General features: G+C 48.5%; 1 protein-coding gene across 6 annotated transcripts in view; it reads right to left on the reverse strand.

Moving 5' to 3' along the window:
- Positions 1-9263: 9263 nt before the first annotated feature.
- The window catches only part of NEK8 (NIMA related kinase 8), a 33040-nt gene continuing 15533 nt past the window's right edge, over positions 9264-26770 (reverse strand). For 2 of the 6 annotated variants that reach the window (XM_070735498.1, XM_070735504.1), the window contains 12 exons: positions 26100-26231; positions 24663-24871; positions 22302-22381; positions 21993-22174; positions 20642-20792; positions 19393-19469; positions 17572-17689; positions 17298-17448; positions 16636-16805; positions 13421-13579; positions 13160-13318; positions 9264-10901 (listed from right to left, as the gene is read on the reverse strand). In XM_070735498.1, the coding sequence (XP_070591599.1) occupies positions 10870-10901; positions 13160-13318; positions 13421-13579; positions 16636-16805; positions 17298-17448; positions 17572-17689; positions 19393-19469; positions 20642-20792; positions 21993-22174; positions 22302-22381; positions 24663-24871; positions 26100-26231 (1620 nt within the window). In that variant the 3' untranslated portion in view covers positions 9264-10869. Of the gene's footprint in view, positions 10902-13159; positions 13319-13420; positions 13580-15888; positions 15989-16635; positions 16806-17297; positions 17449-17571; positions 17690-19392; positions 19470-20641; positions 20793-21992; positions 22175-22301; positions 22382-24662; positions 24872-26082; positions 26232-26770 lie in introns of those variants that run through there. The other 4 variants (XM_070735501.1, XM_070735499.1, XM_070735502.1 and 1 more) reach the window with 4 other exon arrangements.

The following is a 26770-nucleotide window of genomic DNA, read 5'->3' on the forward strand; positions in this document are numbered from 1 at the left end:
ACAACAAGTTGTCAAAATCGGAAGTGCCATTTCCTCCCCTGTCCCTGTCAAAAGCGGCGTTCCCCAAGGCAGCGTACTAGGTCCTACTCTTTTCATCCTATACATCAATGACCTCTGCGATAATATCGTAAGCAACTGTGTACTTTTTGCCGACGATGTGAAACTCTTCAACACCACCGACAACACACTCACTCTTCAAAAAGACCTTGACTTCATTTCAGATTGGTCCAACACCTGGCAACTTCAAATATCAACCAACAAATGCTCTACCCTCCACATCAGCAAAAAGAATCCAAACCACTTATATGAACTGAATAAACAAATCCTCACTACCAACCAACACTCAGTAAAAGACCTCGGAATACTCATTTCAAATGACCTAAGTGCTAAAGCCCACTGCAACAATATCGCCAAAAAAGCCTCCAGAGTTGTTAACCTGATCCTACGCAGCTTCTGCTCCGGCAATCTCACACTACTCACAAGAGCCTACAAAACCTATGCCAGACCCATTCTCGAATACAGCTCATCTGCCTGGAACCCATACCACATCTCAGACATCAACACTCTCGAAAACGTCCAAAGATACTTCACCAGAAGAGCCCTCCACTCCTCCACTCGAAACAGAACACCCTACGAAAATAGACTAACAATCCTGGGCCTTGAAAGCCTAGAACTAAGGCGTCTAAAACACGATCTAAGTATTGCCCAAAGATCATACGCTGCAACGTCCTTCCGGTCAACGACTACTTCAGCTTCAACAGCAACAACACAAGAGCACACAACAGATTCAAACTTAATATCAATCGCTCCAAACTTGACTGCAAAAAATACGACTTTAACAATCGAGTTGTCGAAGCGTGGAACTCATTACCGGACTCAATAGTGTCAACCCCCAATCCCCTACACTTCTCCATTAAACTCTCCACGATTGACCTCTCCCGATTCCTCAGAGGCCAGTAAGGGGCGTATATAAGTGCACTGATGTGCCTATCGTCCCCTGTCCAATTCTCTTTTCTTACCTCTTTTATCTTATATATCCTCTCCTCTATATATATTCTCTTCCTATCCACTTCCCTTCTTTTTACTTCCTATTTTTATATATATATTCATAATGTATATTCTCTCTCATATGTATTGTATATTGGACAAAGAATAAATAAATAAATAAAAAAATAAAAAAAGAAAGTCCAGTTGTCCCCACCCCTCATTTTTAATTTTTCTCAAACTTGAAAACATACACGCGTAACCACACACATAGCATCAATGCCTAACAATATATTTATTATGAATTAGATTTGTACCCCGCCCCTCTCCGAAGACTCGGGGCAGCTCACTCAATTAACCGGTGGAAGAGAAGTTGCCTTCGGAGGAGGAGGGTTTTTTCATCCCTCTGAACTTTTTCCAAAGTCTCTCTGTAGTTTTCTCTCTAATGTGGTGACCACCAAACCTATTTTGGGTCATTGCAGCCGCCTCTGTGCTGGGATTTAGTTTTTCTCACCGTCAACAGTTCAATAACTTTGAATCTGCTGCCAAGATGCCTCGGCTCACAACCACAACTTAGGACTTAAATTCCCAGTTGAAGTTCAAAGTTTTATTGTGAGAGTACAACGTGTGTAATATGAGACTGGCTGAGCCTCCCTTCATGCACACACACCCAACACAACACAACTCACTGTGAAAGACACACTCACACAGAAATCCCTAGCCCAGTGAATCCTACTAACAAACACCCAATCCTGTTGCACCATGTGAATGTCTTTAATAACAACAACAACAGAGTTGGGAGGGACCTTGGAGGTCTTCTAGTCCAGCCCCCTGCTCAGGCAAGAAACCCAACACCACTTCAGACAGATGGTCATCCAACAGCTGCTTAAAAACTTCCAGTGTTGGAGCATTCACAACTTCTGGAGGCAACTTCTGTTCCACTGATCAACCGTTCTGACTGCCAGGAAATTCCTGCTTAGTTCTAAGTTGCTTCTCTCCTTGTTTAGTTTCCCCCCATTGCTTCTTGTTCTACCCCCAGGTGCATTTCCATTCAGGAGCCTTGAGAGCCCCCGATAAAAACTGTTCTTCAGCCTCTTTATGCAGCTGGCCAATGCTTCCATGAAGGGCTGACCAGGGTGTGAGTCGTCCCTGCGGGTTTTCCTCACTCTTCGAAGGCAGTGAGCCCTAGTGGTGTCAGAGGAGAGCCCACAATACTCTGAGCGATGCTCATCACTCTCTGCAATGTCTTTCTATCCGCACCTTCCTGCAATGCGTGAGGATGCTCTCGATTGTGGACTCTAAAAGGAGCGCATCGGTTGTGGTTCCATTTTGGGTTTTTTGCAAGACTCTGAGGAAGTGAGCTGCCCACACAGTTCTAGGCTGCATCAAAAGAGGGAGAGAATCAAGATCACGTGGTTGATACCACTTTATAAGGCCTTGGGAAGGCCACACTTGGAATCTGGCATTCAGCATTGGTTGCCATGATGTAAAAAAGATGTGGAGACTCTAGAAGGAGCGAAGAGCAACAAAGAGGATTAGGAGACTGGAGGCTGAAACATAGGAAGAACGCTTGCAGGAACTGGGCCTGGCTAGTTTGATGAAAAGAAGGACCAGGGGGATCAGGATAGCAATCTTCCAATATCTCAGGGGTTGCCACAAAGAAGAGGGAGTCAACCTATTCTCCAAAGCACCTGAGGGTAGAACAAGAAGCAATGGGTGGAAACTAAACAAGGAGAGAAGCAACTTAGAACTAAGGAGAAAATTCCTGACAGTGAGAACAATTAATCACAATTCAAAGTGTTGGTTATGATCTATAAAGATCTACATGGCATTGGACCAGAATACCTCCGGGACCGCCTTCTGCTGCACCAATCCCAGCGGCTGATAAGGTCCCACAGAGTTGGCCTTCTCTGGGTCTCATCAACTAAACAATGTCATCTGGTGGGACCCAGGGGAAGAGCCTTCTCTGTGGTGGCCCCGACCCTCTGGAATCAACTCCCCTCAGAGATCAGAACTGCCCCTACCCTCCTTGCCTTTCGTAAATTGCTTAAGACCCACCTATATCACCAGGCATGGGGGAATTGAGACATCTCCCCAGGCTTATATATATGGTACGCCTGTGTTGTATGGTTTTAATGATGGGTTTTAAATGCTTTTAAGTATTAGGTTTGTTATATTGTTATTATTGTTGCTGTGAGCTGCCCCGAGGCTACAGAGAGGGGCGGCATACAAATCTAATAAATTATTATTATTATTAATTATTAATCAGTGGAACAGCTTGCCACCAGAGGTTGTGAGTGCTCCAACACTGGAGGTAGTACTCACGCAATCAAAATCCAGACCCTTGGCAACTGACTCACACATATGACGGTCGCGGAGCCCCGGGGTCACATGATCCCCTTTTGTAACCAGCAAAGCCAACGCGGAATCCAGATTCACTTCACAACCGGGTGATGAATTTATCCACTGCTATGAGTCACTTAACAACCGAGGCAAGACAAAAATCACTTTCAACCCATGTCTCACTTAACAACAAAAGTTGGGGGCTCTGTTTCCCGGGGCCTCTCCTGCCCCCCCCTTCCGCCCAGAGAACCCGGCACCCATCTCAGGCCATTTGGTCAAACTGGGGTTTGTGTGTTTGCTTCCTGGCTTGTTCAGTTAGAACCTTTTTCCTGGAAGTCCAAGCCAGCACCCCACATCCTGCCACAAAGCAGGGCCCTCCCGGATCTCCCCTGCCCCCTTCCAGCTGCTTGATAAGCCCCCCCTCCCCATCCCACCCCACATCCTTCCTCCAGGCAGGCAGCGGCTTCAATCGCCCGGCACCATCTTGCCTTTCGGGTACCCCTCCCCAATCCTCCCGCTCGGGACCCCTCCCAGTTGCATCCAAGGCCTTTGGGAGAAAAACCAGCCCTCTTGCTTTGCCAATTGGCTCATTTGAAGGAAGGAGGGGTTTACACCCCCCCCCCCCAAGACAAAGTTATACATTTTAAGCTTTCATCTGGACCAGGGGTCTCCAACCTGAGCAACTTAATTGATGATGTAGTGATGATGATGATGATGATGATGATGATGATGATGATAATAATAATAATAATAATAATAATAATAATAATAATTTATTAGATTTGTATGCCGCCCCTCTCCGAGGACTCGGAGTGGCTCACAACAGCAAAACACAATGGACAAATCTAATGTTAAAAGCAATTAAAAACCCTTCTTATAAAAAACAATCACAATAACAACAATTTGGAGACACCCTCCACCTTGAATTGGTCAAACCAATCAGTCAGAATAGAGTTGGAAGGGACCTTGGAGGTCTTCTAGTCCAACCCCCTGCTTAGGCAGGAAACCCTCCATTACTTCAGACAGATGGTTTTCCAACATCTTCTTAAAAGCTTCCAGTGTTGGCGCATTCACAACTTCTGGAGGCAACTTCTGTTCCACTGATCAACACTGGTAGTTTTTAAGCAGATGTTGGATAACCACCTGTCTGAAGTAGTGTAGGGTTTCCTGCCTAAGCAGGGGGTTGGACTAGAAGACCTCTAAGGTCCCTTCCAATTCTGTTGTTGTTGTTGTTGTTGTTGTTGTTACATCATCAGTTAAGTTGCCCAGGTTGGAGACCCTGGTCCAGCTGAAAGGTTAAAATGTTTAACTTTGTCTTGGGGGGGGGCTGGATAAATCCCTCCTTCCTTCAAACGTTAAACTATTCAATACCACCGACAATGCTGCTACCCTTCAAAAGGACTTTGACCATGTAGCAAAATGGTCAAACAACTGGCAACATCAAATCTCAAACAACAAATGCTCCATCTTACATATTGGCAAAAAGAATCAGAATACAAACTTGTAGGTGACCCTCACTCTGTCAAAGACCTTGGAATACTCATATCCAATGACCTCAGTGCTAGAGCCCGTTGTAACAACATTGCCAAAAAAGCACTAAGAGTTGTTGATCTAACCTAATGCTGCTTCTTCTCTGGCAATATTACACTGCTAACCAGAGCTTACAAAACTTTTGTTAGACCAATTCTGGAATACAGCTTACCCATCTGGAATCCGCACTGTATATCAGACATTAATACAATTGAGAGTCCAGAAATATCTCACAACAAAATACCTTATTCCACCAGACTTGAAATACTGAAATTAGACAATTTACAACTACGTCGCCTCTGATCTGATCTAAAGGTAATTCATAAATTCAATTCAATTCAATTTATTAGATTTATATGCCGCCCTTCTCTGAAGACTTGGGGCAGCTAATCATACACCAAAATGCCCTTCCTGTTAGTGACTACTTCATCTTCAACTGCAGCAATACATGAGCACGTAATAGATTCAAACTCAATGTAAACTCCACTGCAGAAAATATGACTTCAGCAACAGAGGGATCAATGCCTGGAACTCACTACCTGACTCTGTTGTTTCTTCCCCTAACCCCAAAATCCTCAACCTTAAATTATCTACTGTTGACCTCTCCCCTTTTCTGAGAGGTCTGTAAGGGGCGTGCATAAGCGCACTATTCTGCCTGCTGTCCCTGTCCTACTATCTTTTTTTATCCTTACTTTTTACTTAGGGTTATACAAATTACTACAATCCTATACATATTTGACAAGTTAAAGGAAGGAAGGAGGGAGGGAGGGAGGGAGGGAAGGAAGGAAGGAAGGAAGGAAGGAAAGGAAGGAAGGAAGGAAGGAAGAAAGAAAGAAAGAAAGAAAGAAAGAAAGAAAGAAAGAAAGAAAGAAAGAAAGAAAGAAAGAAAGAAAGAAAGAAAGAAAGAAAGAAAGAAAGAAAGAAAGACTTAAAAGTTGCCAAAGTTTGGAGAGTCATAATCTGGACAAATTCCTGCAATGAAATCTTGCAATGACCAGATTGTGTTCAAGATGCTTTACAAAAAGCCAGTTTCTTCACGAGCTGCTCTGGGAATCTTTGATGGCTTCCAATTTCCCACATATTTTTTCTCTCTGTCCCGTCCAATTTGTCCTCCTCCTCCTCCTCCAGTGTTCTGGCGCTCTGCCAGCTTTCCAGGGTTTTCCAACAGGAGACCGGAGGGTTCAGCCAGAGTCTGACAGCTTCCTTTTCTTTCCTGTCCGAGGATGCAGTTCATCTGGAGTCTGTTGCTCCTTCGAAGCAAAAAGGAAAACATTGCTCGAAGACGACATTTCAATCTTTCATCCCGTCTTCAACGTTCCTTTATGGCTTTCCATGAACCGGAAGAGAGCTGGAGGGGCCCTGGGAGGTCATCTAGGCCAGTGTTTCCCAACCTTGGCCACTTGAAGATATCTGGACTTCAACTCCCAGAATTCCCCAGTCAGCGAATGCCCAGCGAATGCTGGCTGGGGAATTCTGGGAGTTGAAGTCCAAATATCTTCAAGTTGCCAAGGTTGGGAAACACTCTTCTAGTCTAACCCAGGGCCTCAATTATTTCCTGTTGCGCCCCCTCTAGGAAGAAGTAAATATTTCACACACCCCAACTCTCCGTCGGGACAATTGTTTGCAATATTCAGCACATTTTCGCTGAAAAAACTCAAGCGGCTTATCAGCATGGTTGGGGTGTAATGTGTTTAAGTGATGCCTTAATTTATTTGGATTCATGCTTCATTTTTAGACACATTAAACCTACCGGTCTTTCCTCGTCTCCCACCATAGTCACCGTGACGAGGAAGCGTACACCGCTTCCTCGTCATATTTCCTCATCTTCGCTTTCGGGAGACTTACGTTTGTCTCATGAGCTCCGTCTCTCTCCTCCTCTCTTTTCATCCCTGTTCAATATTTTTCCATGTTGTCTCTTAAGGGTTTGTTGTGTGCACTCCATATCTCCTACTCTGTGCTATGTATTGTTATTCGGTGCAAAAAAAACCCTACTCCCTGCAGCAAAACAAAGCACATTCTCCAGGGTTATGTGCCCCCCCCTGGCAATCACTCCACACACCCCCAGGGCCCCCGACCCCACTATTTGAGAAACACTGGACTCTAACCCAAGCAGAAGTTCTTAAACTATTTCAGACAAGTGATCATCCAGTTCTTTCATAAAAACCTGCAGGGATGGAGCATCCACGACTTCTGGTGGCAAGCTGTTCCACTGGTTAATTGTTCTGTTTGGAAGTTCCTCCCTAATCCCAGATTGCTGTCTTTCAGGTGTAGCCTTACTCAGGATTTATAGACTATAGAACAGTGTTTCCCAACCTTGGCAATTTGAAGATATTTGGACTTCAACTCTCAGAGTTCCCCAGCCAGTGAATGCCCAGCGAATGCTGGCTGGCGAATTCTGGGAGTTGAAGTCCAAATATCCTCAAATTGCTAAGGTTGGGAAACACTGCTATAGAAGGACCAAGTTGGAAGGGACCTTGGAGGTCTTCTAGTCCAACCTCCTGCTGTCAGGCCCAAGCCATCGTTTTGAGTTGGAGACAGTTTGTGACCCACATGACGGTCAATAAATTGGAACTTGGAAGAAGGACAAGGGTTGGACTCTGATTTATTTCTTGGATGTTATTTGGAGCGCTGACCTTTGACACCTGCTCAGGCAGGAAACACTAAACCTGTGAGCGTGAACTTGTGGCACGTGAGCCATTGCCCTAGGTCACCTCCACTGCTCTTGCGCCTCCCGTTAGCCAGCTGGTCATTGGGTCTGCCACATACGTGGGTGGTAGGGGGCATGCACACATGCGGGAGAGGCACATGCACACTGCATTCTGGGGGTCCAGGCACACTTTCGCTCTGGAAAAGGTTAGCCATCAGTGCCCATTTCGGACAACGGGTTGTCTGGTCTCTTAAAAACTCCCAGTGTTGGTGCATTTACAATTTCTGGAGGCAAGTAGTTCCACGGATTGTCGTATGAATTTCAGCGACTGGTTAGGACCCACAGAGTTGGCCTTCATCAACCAGACAATGTCGCTTGGCAGGGGCCGGGGGGGAGAGCCTTTTCTGTGGCGGCCCCGGCCCTCTGGAATCAGCCCCCCCCCAGAGATTTGCACTGCCCCCACCCTGCTCGCCTTCTGCAAGAGTCTTAAGACTCATGCCACCAGACATGGGACAACTGATGTATCCCCTTGCTAGTAAGATTTATGTATAGTATGATTGGGTTCTATGGCTATTTTAATGATAAGGGTTTTTAGACAGAGTTTTTTTTATTATTGGATTTCTTATATATTGTTCACTGTTGTTGTGAGCCACGGCATACAAATCTAATAAATATTATTATTATTAATAATAATATTATTATTATTATTAATATTATTATTAGTATGTTGCCAGGCTTGGAGTGATTAGATCTTAGGTCTCCTGGCCGATGAAGGTTATGGATGGCTGAGGTCTGAATGTGTATGATTTATTTTTTTAAATATTGGGGAGTTTAGGTTAGATATTTAGCTAATTAATTGGATTTACCATTGTATCTTATTGTTTTTTATTATATGTTGTAAACCACCCTGAGTCTCTGGAGATGGGCAGCATAGAAATCTCTTTCTTTCCCCCCTTCCTTCTTAAATTTATTTATTTATTGGATTTATTTATTGGATTTATATGCCGCCCCCCCTCTCCACGGACTCCACTGGACTTCCTTTTCCATTCATAGAAACCTAGAAGACTGACGGCAGAAAGAGACCTCATGGTCCATCTCGTCTACCTTGATGCTATTTCCTGTATTTTATCTTAGGATGGATCTATGTTTATCCCAGGCATGTTTCAATTCAGTTCCTGTGGATTGACCAACCACGTCTGATGGAAGTTTGTTCCAAGCATCTACTACTCTTTCAGTCAAATAATATTTTCTCAGTTTCTGATCTTTCCAACTAACTTCAGATTGTGTCCCCTTCTTCTTGTGTCCACTTTCCTATTAAAGACACTTCCCTCCTGAACCTTATTTAACCCTTTAACATATTTAGATGTTTCGATCATGTCCCCCCTTTTCCTTCTGTCCTCCAGACTCTACAGATTGAGTCCATGAAGTCTTTCCTGATACGTTTTATGCTTAAGACCTTCCACCATTCTTGTAGCCCGTCTTTGGACCCCTTCAATTTTGTCAATATCTTTTTGTAGGTGAGGTCTCCAGAACTGAACACAGTATTATTCCAAATGTGGTCTCACCAGCGCTCTATATAAGGGGATCACAATCTCCCTCTTCCTGCTTGTTATACCTCTAGCTATGCAGCCAAGCATCCTACTTGCTTAAATAAATGGTGGCTTGTATTGTAGACTCAGCAATTACAAATGTCCTTCTTTAAATAATATTAATTTCATTAATAATAATAATAATAATAATAATAATAATAATAATAATAATAATAATAATAATTTCTTTTATTTAAAAACTGGATACAAGCTGCCCACGTGCTCACAGGGGCTTCCAAGCAATAAAAAATAGAATAGAAAATGTAGAATGTTTTTTTAAAAAATATAGAAAATAAAGACTAAAAACCCCATAAACCCCACCCACCCACCCACCTTCAAATGAGCCCTCTGATGGGCCTCCTCCTACTTGCACACCCCACCCCACCCCTGGCCAAAGGGCGTCTTCAGGGCCTGAGGAAAGGGGGGGGCAGGGTCAGTTGTGTGTGTCTGAATGCAGAAGGTGCGTTTGCCAGAGTTGGAGCAGGAGTGACCAGGACGAGAGATGCTCAGCGGCAGCCAAGATGGAGGATCCAGGTGGAAGCCGGGCCCTCCACCTCCCTCCCCTTGGCGGGGGGGGGGAGATCAGTAGAGAAAGCCCCCCCCCCAGGACTAGAGGGGCTCTGGTTGGGGAAGGGGAGTCAGCAGACTGAGAATTGGGGGCTCTCTTCAGTTTGGGGGAGGCCACAGGACTGGACCCCAAAACTACAGGCAGCCCTTGACTTATAAGGCTTCATTCAGTGGCCGGCACTGAAAAAAAGGGTGGCAGGGTCCCAGAGGGTGTCACGTGATCCCCTTGGGTGACCTTCTGGCCGGCAGAGTCAACAGGGAGAGCCACATTCACTTAGTGACCGTGTGACTAACTTAACAACGGCAGGGATTCGCGTAAGGTCTGCAGCAGGTAGAAAAGGGGCAAAAATCCGCTTAATGTCCATCTTGTTCAAGTGCCGCCTCTCTGTTGGTGGAGGCAGGCAGGGTTCCCTTGGGTCCCATTTGTTGGGGGTCAAGGGAAAGGGAGGGTCTTGCCTTCTCTTTCTGCTCAAGGTCCCCATGGACAATTGTGGGGCCACTGTGGGACACAGAACGCTGGACTCCATGGGCTTTGGCCGGATTCAGCAGGGCTCCTCTTAGATTCTTATGTTTAAGCAATGAAAAGTTTGGGGCTCCGTTGTAGTTGTAAGTTGAGGACTACCTGTAACGGTTCCAGAATTCTCAATCACTGGTGGGGGGCTTGGTGGCGCAGTGGTTAGAGTGCAGCCCTGCAGGCTCCTTCAGCTGATTGCTAGCTGTAGTTCAGCAGTTCAAATCTCCCCACCGGCTCCAGGTGGACTCAGCCTTCTGTCCTTCCCAGTGGGTCAAATGGGGACCCAGATAGCTGGGGGGCAAAAGAGGCGGACTCTCTGCAAACCGCTTAGAGGGGGCTGGAAAAGCACCGTGAAGCCGTAGATAAGTGTAAGTGCTATTGCTATTGTCCCAGGGTCCTTGGTGGGTTCAGATCTCCACATCCCACAGCCACCTGGGGCAGATCCCGAGAAAGAAGACAGGGGGGAGGGGGGTGAATCACCCCCCCACGGAGGAGATCTTACGTAGCTTCTGAGTCATGGCAGGAAGGAGAGTCCGTCACGGCTTCCCTGCCCCACCACTTGCCCTCTTGCCCAAGCAGCCCTTCTCACCCAGGCAGCTTCAGAGGAGGCGGGGTGGGTGGGTGGGCTCAGCTCCAGCCCCCCAGGCGAGGTGGGGAGGGGGTGAGGCTTCTGTGCAAGGGGCTCCTCTCTCCGCTCACTGGGGGCTGGGCTCTTCCGCCACCAGGGCTGAAAGACAGGAAAGACAGAATTCATCCAGTTTCCCCCCCCCTTCCCCCTCCCCACCACATGCGGGGTGGGGGGAGGATAAAGAGGGTGGAGGAGCTGGACAAAGCCCAGAGGAGCCCTTCTCTCTCTCCTTTCTCTCTCTCTCTTTCTTTTTCTCTCTCTTTCTTTTTCTCTCCCTTTCTTTTTCTCTCTCTCTTTTTCTCTCCCTTTCTTTTTCTCTCTCTCTCTTTCTCTCTCTCTTTCTCTCTCTCTCTTTCTTTTTCTCTCTCTTTCTCTCTCTCTCTCTTTCTTTCTCTCTCTCTCTCTCTTTCTTTTTCTCTCTTTCTCTTTCTCTCTCTCCTTTCTCTCTCTCTCTTTCTTTTTCTCTCCCTTTCTTTTTCTCTCTCTCTTTCTCTCTCTCTTTCTTTTTCTCTTTCTCTCTCTCTTTTTCTCTCTTTCTCTTTCTTTTTCTCCATTTCCTTTTCTCTCTCTCTCTCTCTCTCTCCCTTTCTTTCTCTCTCTTCTTTTTCTCCCTTTCTCTCTCTCTTTCTCTCTCTTTCTTTCTCTCTCTCTCTTTCTCTTTCTCTCTCTCTTTTTCTCTCTCTCTTTCTTTTTCTACCTTTCTCTCTCTCTTTCTCTCTCTTTCTCTCTCTCTCTTCTTTTTCTCCCTTTCTCTCTCTCTTTCTCTCTTTCTTTCTCTCTCTCTCTTTCTCTTTCTCTCTCTCTTTTTCTCTCTCTCTTTCTTTTTCTACCTTTCTCTCTCTCTTTCTCTCTCTCTTTCTCCCTTTCTTTCTCTCTCTTTCTCTCTTTCTTTTTCTACCTTTCTCTCTCTCTTTCTCTCTCTTTCTCTCTTTCTCTCTCTCTCTTCTTTTTCTCCCTTTCTCTCTCTCTTTCTTTCTCTCTTTCTTTCTCTCTCTCTCTTTCTCTTTCTCTCTCTCTTTTTCTCTCTCTTATTTTTCTCCCTTTCTCTCTTTCTTTCTCTCTCTCTCTCTTTCTCTCTCTCTTTTTCTTTTTCTCCCTTTCTCTCTCTCTTTTTTTCTCCATTTCCTTTTCTCTCTCTCTCTTTCTCTCTCTCTCTCTTTCTCTCTCTCTTTCTTTCTTTCCTTCCTTCTTTCTCTCCCTCTCGCTTTCTCTCGCACAGAGGCACTTTGTCTGTGGGCTGAACCCACAACCCCCTCCCTCTTGCCTTTCATCTTCAGAGGCTCCCATTCATCGCCTGCAGCCCCCCCCCTTGCGCCCCCCCCCCCCAGGTTCTGGCAGGCGGCCCGGCTGATTCACCCTTTTTCCTGGGGCTGGGATGAGCGAGAGAGAGAGAGAGAGAGAGAGAGAGAGAGAGAGAGAAGCTGTTTCTGGATTTCCTGCCCCAGGAGAGGAGTTCCGGAAACTTCTGGCCTCTCGGTGCCCAGATGTGCTTTGCATCGGACTGGGGGGGAGGCTATTCTGGGACCCCTCCTCTCCTCTCTGCCACACGTGGCCTTGAGGCTTTGGGGGGGGGGGAGCTCCAGCAGCTACGGAGCCCCAACAGGACCGGCTAAACCTTGGCCACTTTCAAGGATGCTGGACTTCAACTCCCAGAATTCCTCAGCCAGCTCAGCAGCTCTGAGATAGAGGCAGCCCCCCCCCCCAACTGAGACAGACAAAGGCAGGAGAGAGGCCTCAGGGACCCTCCCCCAAAGCCTCCTCACAAGCCTCAGCACTGATGGTCTTCCCTAGTTGGGCCATGGGAGGTCTGCAAGAAAACTACCAAGCTCAGAGTGGACCAAGGACCCCAAAGACCTCTTTCCTTCCTTCCTTCCTTCCTTTTCCTTCCTCCCTCCCTTCTTTCCTCCTCTTTCTCTTCACTCCCCTCTAACGCGGACGAGGGTCCCTACTTGGGTCAAGAGAGGCGACCAAAGGCCCAGGATCCTCCTCCTCCTCATTCTCCCCCCTCCCGCTTCTCAAACTGATGAGCTCCCCCAGAATGTCTTCAGGAGAAAACACCCCCCCCCCCAGTGTGGAGACCCCAAAATACAACCCTGAGCAGCACAAAGATTCTCTGCCCTGTTGTTGACCCACCGCGTGTGAGAGCAAACACCTCCCCTTCCCCTGCTGGGAGGGGGGGCTTTGTGGAGGGACCCCAGCCCCCCCTCGCGAATCATCGTGGCCCCAATCCCTTCCCAGCCATCCAGGGAGGGGAGGGGCACCGACGGACGCGGCTTCTCACCAGGCCTGCCAGCTGATGCCCAGGAGGCCCGTCCCCCCCCCCCTTTGGCAGCTGTGCCCACTGCCCGCTTACTCACGCTTGGCTGTCAGCAGGGTGGTGCCATGGCAACAGGAGACCGAGACGACCAGGCTGGGGGGGCCGTCAGCCAGCTGCACCGGACGGGGGCTCCTCGACTCCTCCTCCTTCCTGCCCAGGCGGCCACGGGCGCTCTTCCCCCAGGTGTAGACCTCGCCCTCTGGGGAGGGGGCACAGGGGGTGGGGGGGCAGGGTAAGCCGGCTGCCCCCAAAGGCTGGGAGGGAGCTCAGAACCCAGCCCCCCCACCATGCAATGACTCACCTGCCCCCACTGCCAAGGTGAAGGCGTCCCCACAGCCCACCATGGTCACTCGTGTGGCCTGCAGCCCCTCCACCAGATACGGGGCCCGGCTGGCCCGGCAGGAGATGGGGCCCAGCTGCCCGTGCTGGTTGCTGCCGATGGTGTAGCACTGACCGGAGGCTGCCGGTGGGAAAAGCCAAGAAGGAGGCTGGCAAAGACCTTTAAGACCCACCCCGCCCCACACCTGCCCCCTTGCACCCTATGTGGCAGCCACCGAAGGCAACAAGTAAAACCTTAGAACTACGTCACCTAAAACACGATCTAAGTATTGCCCACAAGATCATATGCTACAACATCCTGCCTGTCAATGACTACTTCAGCTTCAACCGCAACAACACAGGAGCACGCCACAGATTCAAGGTTAATATTAACCCCTCCAAACTAGACTGCAAAAAATATGACTTCAGCAATCGGGTTGTCGAACTCATTACTGGACTCTGTAGTGTCATCCCCAAACGCCCAACATTTCTCCCTTAGACTGTCCATGGTTGACCTCTCCAGGTTCCTAAGAGGTCAGTAAGGGTCGTGCATAAGTGCACTGGTCTGCCTTCCGTCCCCTGTCCAATTGTCTCTCCTTTATCTCCTTTATCTGTTCTTCCTTTCGTATATCTTCTCCTCTATTTTTATCTTTTCTTCTATCCTTTTCTTTATATATATATTACTACATGTCTATTCTCTTCAATACGTATTGTGTATTGGACAAAATAAGTAAATAAATAATAAAAAATTTGGAGCCCAGCTGTTCTCCAAAGCACCCGAGGGCAGGACGAGAAGCAATGGGTGGGAACTAAGCAAGGAGAGAAGCAACTCAGAACTCAGGAGGAATTTCCTGGTAGTTGAACTCAGTCAGTAGAGTCTGGAGGACAGAAGGGAAAGTGGGGACATGATTAAAACATTTAAATATGTGAAAGGGTTAAATAAGGTCCAGGAGGGAAGTGTTTTTAATAGGAAAGTGAACCCAAGAACAAGGGGACACAATCTGAGGTCAATTGGGGGAAAGATCAGGAGCAACATGAGAAAATATTATTTGACGGAAAGAGGAGTAGATGCTTGGAACAAACTTCCAGCAGGCGTGGTCAGTCAATCCACAGGAACTGAATTTAAACATGTCTGGGATAAACATCTATCCATGCTAAGATAAAACACAGTATATGGTATAAGGGCAAACTAGATGGACCAGGAGGTCTTTTTCTGCTGTCAATCTTCTGGGTTTGTATGACAATCAGTCCATGGGACACCTTGCCACCAGAAGTAGTGAATACCCAACGCTGGAAGTTTTTAAGGAGATGTTGGACAACCATCTATCTGAAGTGATGAAAGGCTTCCGGCCTAAGCAGGAGGTTGGACTAGAACAGTGTCTCCCAACCTTGGCAACTTGAAGAGATCTGGACTTCAACTTCAATGCAAATGCTGGCTGGGGAATTCTGGGAGTTGAAGTCCAGATATTTCAAATTGCCAAGGTTGGGAAACAGTGGACTAGAAGACCCCCAAGATCCCTTGTTGTTATTTTATTCACACAAACAAGTGATACACAACAAACAAGATTGATATGCTGGATTTCGTATCACAATGTCAGAAGTCGAACACTTCCCAAGCGCCTAGGACTATGTGATGCATGTAGATCCGAGCACGGTGGCCTTTTGCCTCTGACCTATCGTGATGTTGTCAAGGTTTATTATTTTCAAATGTGGCTGAGGTCTTTTGGCACAGCACCCAACGTGCCTATTACCACTGGGACCCCATGGACTGGTTTATGCCAGAGTCGTTGCCGTTCGATTTTAAGATCCTGATATCGGCTATTGTTATTATTACTGGTCAGATGTCCAAACGTGGAATGGAGAAGATATTGAAACAAAGTACTGATTTAAAACTTGAAATATTTCTATTAGGCCTATGGCCAGAAAAATTCAATAAAGAAGAAATATATTTAATTGTTCACACAGTGACTGCTGCCAGAACTGTGTGGGCACAAAATTGGCAGCTGAATAGAAAACTGACTGAAACTAAGGAAGATGATGGACTGACTTACAATGGAAATTAAGGATGAAGAAAAAGAGTTTTATAAAATTGGGGGGAAATTCTATGAGTGCATTGAAAACAGTACAGAAAGCAGTGCAGCTCCCCCGAGTCTTTGGAGAAGGACGGCATATAAGTCTCATAAATAAATAAATGAATGAACGAACGAACGAACAAACAAACAAACAAACAAACAAATAAAATGGATAAAATAGCGTAAATTTAATGTAGAAGAGATAAAGAAATGAGAAATATCATTGAGAGAACCCGGTTGATAAAAAGAGATAAGGAGGCAGCATTAGATAAATATGTGATACATATTTAAAATTAAACTAGAATTGGTTTGAAAAGGAATTTAAGATTTAAGAATACGATTATTAGAATTGAAAACAAAGAAATTTGTTTAGTCTCACTTTTAAAAAAAAATTAAAATTGCCTCTGGTTTCTTTTTTCTTAGACAAGACTCATTAATTTGTGACTTGAAATGGGATTTCGGATACATCATCATTTTTTCTATAAGAGATTTCATAAAGATATTGTTATTTATGGAAGATAGATGTGCTGGCAGGTATGTTTTTAACGTGCAGAAAAAAATAAAAAAATGTACATGGAAAAGCCAGGAGTGCTTCACTCTGTGGGGTTTGCCCCTTTCTTCGGGGGGGGGGGGAGGGAGGGGGGGGGCTGGTGTCACAGACCCTGGTGGGCTCAACAAGGACCCAGCCTGCTAGCCATGGCCAGTCAAGGAAGGTGCCGGACTACAAAACCCAGCATCCTGGGCTTCTCTCAGAAGGCATGCTGTTAGAGGGCAGGGGGAAAGGTTGGGAACTTTCAGGGCAATGATGACGTAACCTAGTGGGGTCATGAAACGTCTGCCCTGTTTTGTGACCTTTCCTGACTACGGTTCTTAAGCGAACCCAGCTTCTTCGCCACGGACGCCAAAGAGGACCATGTGGCTCTTCACACTTACGACCTGTGGCAGCATCCCCCCAGTCACAAGTGTGAAAAATGGGTGTTAGCTCCCTTTCTTCTGGAACTAAGGGACATGAAAATGAACCGTTGTATGTCGAGCACTGCCCGAGCTCCGAATTTACGTGTCCGGAGAGGCTTCCTGGATTGTTGACCGGAACAGCTGCACAGGGCTCCCCCCTTGGGGCTCTCACCGGTGATGGCCGCAGAGTGGGCAGTTCCGATGTCTGCGCCCACAATGACCTCTTGGCTCAGGGGGGCTGAGTTGGCAGGGCTGAAGGTCAGCACTTCCTCCACCTGGTCAGCTGTTGGGAGGGGGGGCTCCCCTTCCACCACCAGCCTGTCCTGGCAAAGCTTGTTGTACCTGGAAGGGAGGAGGGGAGGGGGGGAAGCGTCAGTGTCCGGCTGCCACTTCTCTCACCTTGAGGACCCGGCCGGACTGTTGGGGTTTGCAACAGGCTGATTCTGTAAACCGCTGAGAGGGGCTGTAAAAGCACTGGACATTCAGCTGCCAGTTCAGCCCCTGGTCCCCCAACCCAGATAAAGGGGGGCAGTTATAGCACTTAGACTTATATACTGCTTCCCAGCCCCCTCTAAGCGGTTTACAGAATCGGCATATTCGCCCCCAACAATCTGGGTCCTCATTTGACCATCCTGGGAAGGACAGAAGGCTGAGTCCACCTGGAGCTGGTGGGGAGATTTGATCTGCTGAACTACAGCTGGCAGTTACCTGAAGGAGCCTGCACTGTGCCACCCCAGCTCTTATCTAGCCCCGGGGGGGGGGATCTGAGTCCCAGGGTGACCAGGAGCCCCTCCCAGACAGGGCCGCCCTGGGACCCCCCCTCCCTGGCCCTACCTGTTGCTGCCACAGGCCAGGATCTGGTGGCTGGAGGTGAGGATCATGGAGGCGTCGATGCCGCACAGCACCTTCTGGGCTTCGTAGCCAGTGGGGAGGGGCACCTGCTGTGGGGAGTTGTGGGGCTCCTGGTTGCCCAGCCCCAGGCGCCCTGGGGAGAGGGAAGGGAGGGGGCTGCTGCTAGAGGGGGGGGGCTCTCCACAGCTCCCCCCACCACACACACCAGGGTCTCTGAGCAGGGAGGAGGAGGCTGAGGGGAGGGGGGGCTCCTCACCATTGTCGCCCCTGCCCCAGGCGAAGGCCTCCCCTTCACTGGAGAGGGCCAGGACGTGGGAGGCGCCACTGGCCACTTGGCTGATCTCGTAGCCCAGCAGGGCCTCCACGATCTTGGGCTGCCGAGAGAAGGTCAGAAGAGCTGGTGCCAAGGCCATTCTGCCCCCCCCCCCTCTATTCTCCCCCCACCCCATCTGCCCCCACCTGAGAAGGGCAGGGGAGGCTGGTCTCTCTCGAGGCAGGAGAAGAAATATGGAAGGGGGCCACTGCATGGAGGGTTTCCACCCCCCAGCCCTGACTAGACACAAGGACAGTTTTTTCCTGAACGCCCTCACTCTGCTAAACAAATAATTCCCTCCACACTGTCAAACTATTCACTAAGTCTGCACTACTGTTACTACTAGTTTTTTCCCATCCTTCCTATCCCCCATTTCCTCCCACTTAGGACTGTCACGTGTTGCTTGTATCCTTAAGATTTATATTAATATTGATTGTTTCCTCATTGCTTATTTGACCCCTATAATCATTAAGTGTTTTCTTTTATGTCCCCTGAGAGCCTCTGCCCCAAAGACAAACTCCTTGTGTGTCCACTCACACTTGGCCAATAAAGAGATTCTGTTCTATTCTGTTCTATGCTATCCCATCCCATCCCATTTCTATTCTATTTCAAATTCTACTCTACTCTATTCTATTCAATATTCTATTCTATTCCATTCCATTTCCAATTCCTATTCTATTCTATTCAAACATATCTTTTCTTTTATGTACACTGAGACCCGCACCAACGACAAATTCTTTGAGTGTCCAGAATAGAATAAGGAACAAAATAAGGAATATAATGGAATAAGAGAATATAGAATTCTAAACATATAGTGATAACTCGTCATACAAACTTTTCGAGATACGAATCCGGGGTTTAAGATTTTTTTGCCTCTTCTTCCGAACTATTTTCACCTTACGAACCTGCCGCGGCCACTGGGATGCCCACCTCCGGACTTCCGTTGCCAGCAGAAGCTCCCATTTTTGTGCTGCTGGGATTCCCCTGAGGCTCCCCTCCATGGGAAACACCACCCCTGGATTTTGCGATGCTGCAGGGGAATCCCACCAGCGCGAAAACGGGCGCTTTGGCTGGCAACGGAAGTCCGGAGGCGGGGCATCCCAGTGGTGGTGGTGGGTTCGTAAGGTGAATATAGTTCGGAAGAAGAGGCAAAAAAATCTTAAATCCTGGGTTCTAAACGTTTGTATGACGAGGGGAGCCTCAGGGGAATCCCAGCAGCGCAAAAACGGGCACTTTGACTGGCAAAAGGGGTGAGTTTTGGGCTTGCACACATTCATCGCTTTTCCATTGATTCCTATGGGGAACTGTTTCATCTTACAAACTTTTCACCTTACGAACCTCGTCTCGGAACCAATTAAGTTCGTAAGACGAGGTATCACTGTATATCCACCCTAAGATAAAACACAGGAAATAGTATAAGGGCAGACGAGATGGACCATGAGGTCTTTTTCTGCTGTCAACCTTCTATGTTTCTATGTTTCTAGAATGGAATGGAAAATATTAAAGAAGAATGGGACTGAGCATCTTTATTGGCCAAGTGTGATTGGACACACAAGGAATCGGTTTCTGGTGCGCGAGCTCTCAATGTACATACAGCAAACAGTGATGAGCCCCCCACTTGTAGTCGTGCGAAGAGGAGCAGCGAGGGAAGAGGGACGGTGAGAATATTGAGGGCAAGGCGGCCTCTTTAGCCAGCTGGACAAAGTGGTGGGCCATCCCAGCAGCCCTCCCCCTCCCCAGGCCCACCCAGAGGCTCGAACCAACCTGGCTGACGTCCACGAAGGCTCCGTGTCCCAAGCAGCCACTGCTGCCACTGCCGAAGGTCAGGACGATCCCTCGGTCTGTCGGGACGAAAAGGTTCAGTATATTGCTGGGACCCACTGACAAAGCCCCCCCCCCAACTCTGGGCTTGCAACCGGCCGAGTCTCAGGCCACAGCAGCTAGGAACAAAGCCAACAGGCCAGCCTGGGTGCGTGTGTGAGAGAGAGATGGGTGTGGTTTGCTGGACATCAAAGGTCAGGGAAAGCGTCAAGCCGGTGTTGTGAGTGGTCCTCAGCTGGTCACAGATTTCGAGGACCAGGAGGCGGAGGGGTCCGGGCATCACAGGCCACCGTTCTTGCCATCTGAGTGAAGGGGAATTGGAGACTGGGGAACCACCAGAGACTGTAGCACCCCCAGTCATGGGACTTAGTGAGTCAGGGGATGAGGAGACCCCCGTTAGATGCCAGAGTCAGGAGAACGTGGTCCAGACAGGAATATCTGAAGAGGAAGGGATCTTGGCGTTCATAGATCTATGGGACACTTGGCCACACCTTGCCAGTATATAAGGGATTTCCTAAGGGAAGGTGGGCGTGGCGAACAACCTTCCTCATCATGGATGCCGGAGAATCGAGGCTGAGAGGACTTTCTGAGTCCCAGTCCTTTCCCTTCCTGCCTGTGTCATGCATTGCACCCTTTTTTGCTCAACTGTGAGTGTGTTCAAGCTGCCAGAAACACTTTCCGGCACTAAGATTTGCAGCCTGGGAGTTCGTATCTCCAGCTCATTAGAGAGAAAGCGGTCAGCAGGAAATCCCTTAGAAATTAACCAGCGGATTGCATAAATTTTGCCTAGGATCAGCATTTGACCAGCTTGTGTGGTTCTTTACTTCTCACCGTGCGGGGCCCAGACAGACGGCCCAGGACAGAGAGGAAGCTGGACAACCAGGGAGAAGACCAACCAGGACCATGTTCAAAAGGAGCTCAGACAAACCACTGGGATTAGATCTGTATTATGTTATGTTTATTTTAAAGCCCAGGGAGGCCTCCTCCCAGCGTGGCCCCTTTAAGACCTGTGGGCTTCAACCCCCAGAATTCCCCAGCCAGCAAAGCTGGAAGTCCAGAGGTCTTAAAGGGGCCATGCTGGGAAGAGGCCCTGCCCTGATGGCACCAGGCTCACCCAGCCAGAGAAGCCCAGGGGGAGAGAACAGCTGCACCCCACCAAGGGTCCCCTCCCCCCCTTGGCCCCTCCCACTACCTGTCAAGCAGACGGTGAAGAGATCCCCGCAGGCCACCTGCTTGATGGTCACTCCGGACTGGCCTTCCAGGAAGCGGCACACAAACTGGGGCTGCAGCTGCTCCGTGGCCCCTGGGAGCGAGGGACCCCCGGCTGTGCCAAAGGGCGGGGGCTGCAGAGGGGGGGGAGACCAGATCAGGCAGGGAGGGTCAGCTTCAAAATCTTCCTCCCCACCCTCCTCCTCTTCTAGCACTGATGACGTTACCTAGCTGGGTCTATAAGGGCTATTGCTATTGGATCGATATATCTATGGAATCATCTGTCTGTCTGTTATCTATCTACTGATCTATCTTTATCTACCCTAACTATCATCTGTCTGTCTATCTGCCTATGACTATCTACCCATCCATCCATCTATTAATCTATCCATTCATCCACCTATCAATCCACCTAGCCGTCCGTCTGTCTGTCTATCTACCTACCTACCTACCTACCTACCTACCCACCCCACCCACCCACCCACCCACCCATCCATCCATCCATCCATCCATCCGATATATAGGTTGGAGTGCAGCACTGTGAGCTGCTTCTGCTAACTGCCAGCTGTAGTTCAGCGGTTCAAATCTCACCACCGGCTCCAGGTTGACTCAGCCTTCCCTCCTTCCGGGGGGGTGTCAAATGAGGACCCAGATTGTTAGGAGCAAAATGATTCTGTAAACTGCTTAGAGAGGGATATAAAAACACTAGGGAGTGGTATATGTCTAAATGCTATTTCTATTTCTTTCTTTCTCTTTCTTTCTTTCTTTCTTTCACCTTCCTTCCTTCCTTCCTTCTACCCTCCCTCCTTCTCATTCCTATCTCCTTCCTTCCTTCCTTCCTTCCTCCCTCCCTCCATTCCTTCTTTCCTTCCTTTGACTCAGCCTTCCGTCCTTCCCAGGTGGGTCAAATGAGGACCCAGATTGTTGGGGGAAAGAGGCTGACTGTGGAAACCTCTTAGAGGGGGCTGGGAAAGCACCAGGAAGTGGGATATAAATCTCAATGCCATTGCTGACCGGGCAGGGGAGGGGGGGGGCATCTCTTCCCCCTTGGACCTGCCTCTCCGACCTCTGCTTGCCACTTGGAGCTGCCAACGGTCTCCCCACAGGGGCTCTGGGTGTCCGATTTGTATGCCGCTCCGAGTCTTCAGAGAGGGGGGGCATACAAATCTAATAAATAATAATTATTATTATTTCCAATAAAGCCAGGGGGCAAGACTGGCTTACGTAGCAGTGTGAGGCGGGGTGTGGGTGTTAGCCTGCACCTCCCTCCCTGCCCCCCCATCACAGCTGAGGGAGCGAATCTGGGGGTGGGTACTGCCCCCCAGTCCTCTCACCTCCCACATCACCAGCCGCCCGGACTTGGTCACTCCGGCCTTCTGTGTGCGACCCGTGGAGACTTGCACCACCTCCGTGTTGAGCCTGGGCAGGCGGAGGGGAGCGCTGATGCCGGAGCCCCAGGTGTAGATGGAGGAGAAGGTGGGGGGCAGGCTGGGCCTGGGGGCCCCCGAGCGACCACCTGCGAGACCCCCGGAGGAGGAGCTCAGAGGGAGGACGGCCTTTGCTCCCTCCCAATCAGAGGCCCCACCAGCCTGGCCCCCCTCCCTCGGGGCAGGATCCCAGGCAGCCCCCCCACCCGCTCTTACCCCTCATTCTGGCCGCCATGTTCACCCCACCGGCTCTGCTCTGGGCCGCGGGAGTCACCGCCGTCCACGACTTCTCCGGCCTGCCAAGAGCAACAGAGTGAGTACAGGGAGTCCTCCACTTACGACCACAATGTATTTTGTTATTTGAATGTATGGGCCGCCCTTCTCCAATGGCCTCCGGTTGGGCCCAAAAATCCCCCCAATGAGCCTCGCCCCGTTTTATGGCCTCTCTCGCCACCGCTGTTAAGCGAATCACCGCCATTGGTAAGATTCTTTGTTTAAGGAACGTGGCTTCCCCCTTGATTTCATTTATTATTTATTTATTGGATCAGATTTCTATGCCGACCTTCTCCTGGGACTCAGGGCGGCCCCCAACGAAGGATACAAGACGTGGAGAAATCTAGTATTTAAATATACTGCTCAAAAAAAAATAAAGGTAACACTCAAATAGCCCATCCTAGCTAGAAAACATAGAAACACAGAAGACTGACGGCGGAAAAAGCCCTCCTGGTCCATCTCGTCTGCCCTTCTTCTATTTCCTGTATTTTATCTTAGGATGGATCGATGTTTATCCCAGGCATGTTTACATTCAGTTCCTGTGGATTCTTCCTTCCTTCCTTCTTACTCTTCCTTTCTTCTCTTTCTTTTTTCTTTCTTTCCTTCCTCCCTTCCTTCCTGCTTTCTCTTTCTTTCCTTCCTTCTCTTTCTTTCCTTCCTTCTTTCCTTCCTTCTTTCCTTCCTTCCTTCTCTTTAGTTCCTTCCTTTCTTCCCTCTTTCTTTCCTTCCTTCTCTTTCTTTCCTTTCTTCCCTCTTTCTTTCCTTCCTTCCCTCTCTTTCTTTCCTTCCTTCCCTCTCTTTCTTTCCTTCCTTCCTTCTCTTTCTTTCCTTCTTTCCTTCCCTTTTTCCTTCCTTCTCTTTCTTTCCTTCCTTCCTTCTTTCCTTCCTTCTCTTTCTTTCCTTCCTTCTTTCCTTCCTCATTCATAGAAACATAGATGATTGGCGGCAGAAAAAGACCTCCTGGTCCATCTAGTCTGCCCTTCTATTTCCTGTATTTTATCTTAGGATGGATCTATGTTTATCCCAGGCAGGTTTCAATTCAGTTCCTGTGGATTCTTCCTTCCTTCCTTCTTACTCTTCCTTCCTTCTCTTTTTTCTTTCTTTCTTTCCTCCCTTCCTTCCTGCTTTCTCTTTCTTTCCTTCCTACTCTTTCTTTCTTTCCTTCCTTCCTTCTTTTTCTTTCCTTCCTTCTCTTTCTTTCCTTTCTTCCCTCTTTCTTTCCTTCCTTCTCTTTCTTTCCTTTCTTCCCTCTCTTTCTTTCCTTCCTACTCTTTCTTTCCTTCCTTTTTTCCTTCCTTCTCTTTCTTTCCTTCCTTCCTTCTTTCCTTCCTTCTCTTTCTTTCCTTCCTTCTCTTTCTTTCCTTTATTCCCTCTTTCTTTCCTTCCTTCTCTTTCTTTCTTTCTTCCCTTTCTTTCCTTCCTTCCTACTCTTTCTTTCCTTCTTTCCTTCCTTCTTTCCTTCTTTCTTTCCTTCCTTCTCTTTCTTTCCTTCCTTCTTTCCTTCCTCATTCATAGAAACATAGATGATTGGCGGCAGAAAAAGACCTCCTGGTCCATGTAGTCTGCCCTTATACTATTTCCTGTATTTTATCTTAGGGTGGATCGATGTTTATCCCAGGCAGGTTTCAATTCAGTTCCTGTGGATTCACCAACCATGTCTGCTGGAAGTTTGTTCCAAGCATCTACTACTGAATGATCTGAATGAATGAAATATCCTCATTGAATCCTTTGTTCTGTCCAAAGTTGAATGTGCACAACAGCAGGTGAAATGGATTGTCAACCAGTGCCGCTTCCAAAGAAGTTTGATTGACTTGGAGTTTTATTGTGTCGTTTAAGGGTTTCCTTTATTTTATTATATAACTCTAAGGCATAGAAGTCCAACTAATAAATAATAAATACATTTTTTTGAGCAGTGTATTTAAATGTACTAAAAATCTCCCTAGTAAAAACATAAACATCTGATTTAAGTTAGTTCTGAAAAGCCCCACACATTTAAGAAACCGACATCCACATTCATCCTAGTTGTTCTTTCTTTGCCGGTCGGAAGGTCGCCAGAGGGACCCTGGGGCGTTGTGACCGTCATAAATACAAGTCAATCATCCAACATTTTGACCGTTTAGACTGTCAAGATGCCACAACAGTCGTAAGTATGAAAAAAAAGGTCCTAAATCCCTTTCCCCCAGTGCCGTTGTAACATCGAACCGTCACTAAATGGACTGTCACTAAGTCAAGGACTCCCTGTATTGGTTAGTGGAGGGGGCAGGAGCTGGGGGCCAGAGGAGCCCCCCCCCCACACACACTTGCCTCCTCATCCGGACGCTGCCCACGTCGGTGTAGAGGTTGAGCAGGGGCCGGACGCACAGGGCCTCGGCCAGGATCTCCTCCAGCTGCGGCCGCTTGGAAGGCTCCAGGTTGAGAAGGCTGAGGATCAACTGGCGCAGCTCCGGGCTGTAGCGGTCCGAGATGGGCGCGAAGGTGCCACTCATGATCTTCAGAACCAAAGCAGGCAGGTTCTGCCGGGGGGGGAGGGGAGGGGGAGCCCCCAGGAGGGCGGGGGAGGGGGGACAACAACAACAACAACACCCCTGTGAGGTGGGCTGGGCTGAGGATGAGGGTCTGGGCCCAGAGACACCCAGCTAAGGCTGAACCGGAACTCCACATCTCCTGGTGATTGGCCTGAAGTCGCCCAGCCAGCTTTCACGGCTAAAATGGGACTAGAACTCCCCGTCTCCCACTGGTACCTTCCCCTCTCTGCCTGCTCTGTGCGGCCCCCCACCGAGGAAGCCCCTCCCTATAACACGGGTCCTTTGCTGTGGGCGAGGGGCCCTCCCACCTCTTCCCGCCTAGGGGCCACAGGAGGGCTGGCCACGGACTGAGCTGCACCCAATGGGACATGCTGCAGTGAGCCGGGATGGCGCAGTGCTTAGAGTGCAACCCTGTAGGCCGCTTCAGCTAACTGTAGTTCAGCGGTTCAAATCTCACACCAGCTCCAGGTGGACTCAGCCTTCCGTCATTCCAAGGTGGGTCAAATGGGGACCCATATTGTTGAGGACAAGAGGCTGACTCTGTAAATCGCTTAGAGGGGCTGTAAAAGCCCTAGGAAGAGGCCTACAAGTCTAATAAACTCTAACTATACAAGTGCTATTTATTTATTAGATTTGTATGCCACCCCTCTCCGTAGACTCAGGGTGGCATACAAATATTGCTATTGTCCTTCCTTCCTTCCTGTCTCTTTCTTTCTTTCTTCCCTCCTGTCTTTTTCTTTCTTTCTTTCTTTCTTTTTCTTTCTTCCTTCCTGTCTCTTCCTTCCTTCCTTCCTGTCTCTTTCTTTTTCTTTTCTTTCTTTCTTTCCTTCTTTCTTTCTTTTTCTTTCTTCCTTCCTTCTTTCCTTCCTTCCCTCCTGTCTCTTTCTTTCCTTTTTTCTTTCTTCCTTCCTTCCTTCTTTCCTTCCCTCCTGTCTCTTTCTTTCTTTCCTTCTTTCTTTCTTTTTCTTTCTTCCTTCCTGTCTCTTCCTTCCTTCTTTCCCAGGTGGGTCAAATGAGGACCCGGATTGTGGGGGGCAAGAGGCTGATTCTGCAAACTGCTTAGAGGGGGCTGGGAAAGCCCTAGGAAGCAGTATATAAGTCTAAATGCTATGGCTATTGGGAGCTGAGTGCAGGGGCTGGGTGGTCTGGGTGGGTTCAGGCAACCCAGGGTCCCCAGGGCAGCAGTTCCCCCCCCCCACCTGTTGCAGGGTCTTACGGCTGCCTCGAAGGCCCTCTTCAGGCTGGCCAGTTCGTAGAGGACGCACCCCAGGGCCCAGATGTCGCTCTTCTGGTTGTAGGGCTTCCCTTCGCACAGCTCTGGGGAGATGTAGCAAGGGGTGCCCACCACCTGAGGAGAGAGATTCCCCCCACCCACCCCCAAGGAATGCCTGTCAGCAAATCTGGACTCCCTCGTGCCCCCCCCCCACCCAGGAAGTCCTCAGCCAATGACTGTTTTGCCTGGTGCAACTGCTGAGTAGAAATTAAGGTCAAAATCACACACAAGGTTTCCGAAAGACCAACACATATTGCCTTACACATCGGTTACGAGGGTCGAAGAGTGTCTCTTTATTGCCCAAGGGTCTGGGTTGTCTTCCAGGCCAGTAACGAATGTCTCAACCCCCAAAGATTGTAAAGAACTGTCTCCAAACTGGGCTGAAGCAAAGGTGCCCACTCCTTTTGGCAAGAGCTAAAGTCTCTCAGAACACAATTGTCCAGAGGTCTCTTTCTTTTTCTCTGTTAAACAGGGGGTCTTTCCCCCTGACCAACCAGTGTTTTAGTGTGTTCTATTAGAACATTTAGGGTTTTTAAATTATATGAATTGGATTTAGATGTACTGTTATGTTTTCTTAGATGTGTTGTGAGCCGCCCCGAGTTCCCCAGAGAGGG

This window comes from Erythrolamprus reginae, chromosome 1 (genome assembly GCF_031021105.1).
Source record: "Erythrolamprus reginae isolate rEryReg1 chromosome 1, rEryReg1.hap1, whole genome shotgun sequence".
Classification (NCBI taxonomy): Eukaryota; Metazoa; Chordata; class Lepidosauria; order Squamata; family Dipsadidae; genus Erythrolamprus; species Erythrolamprus reginae.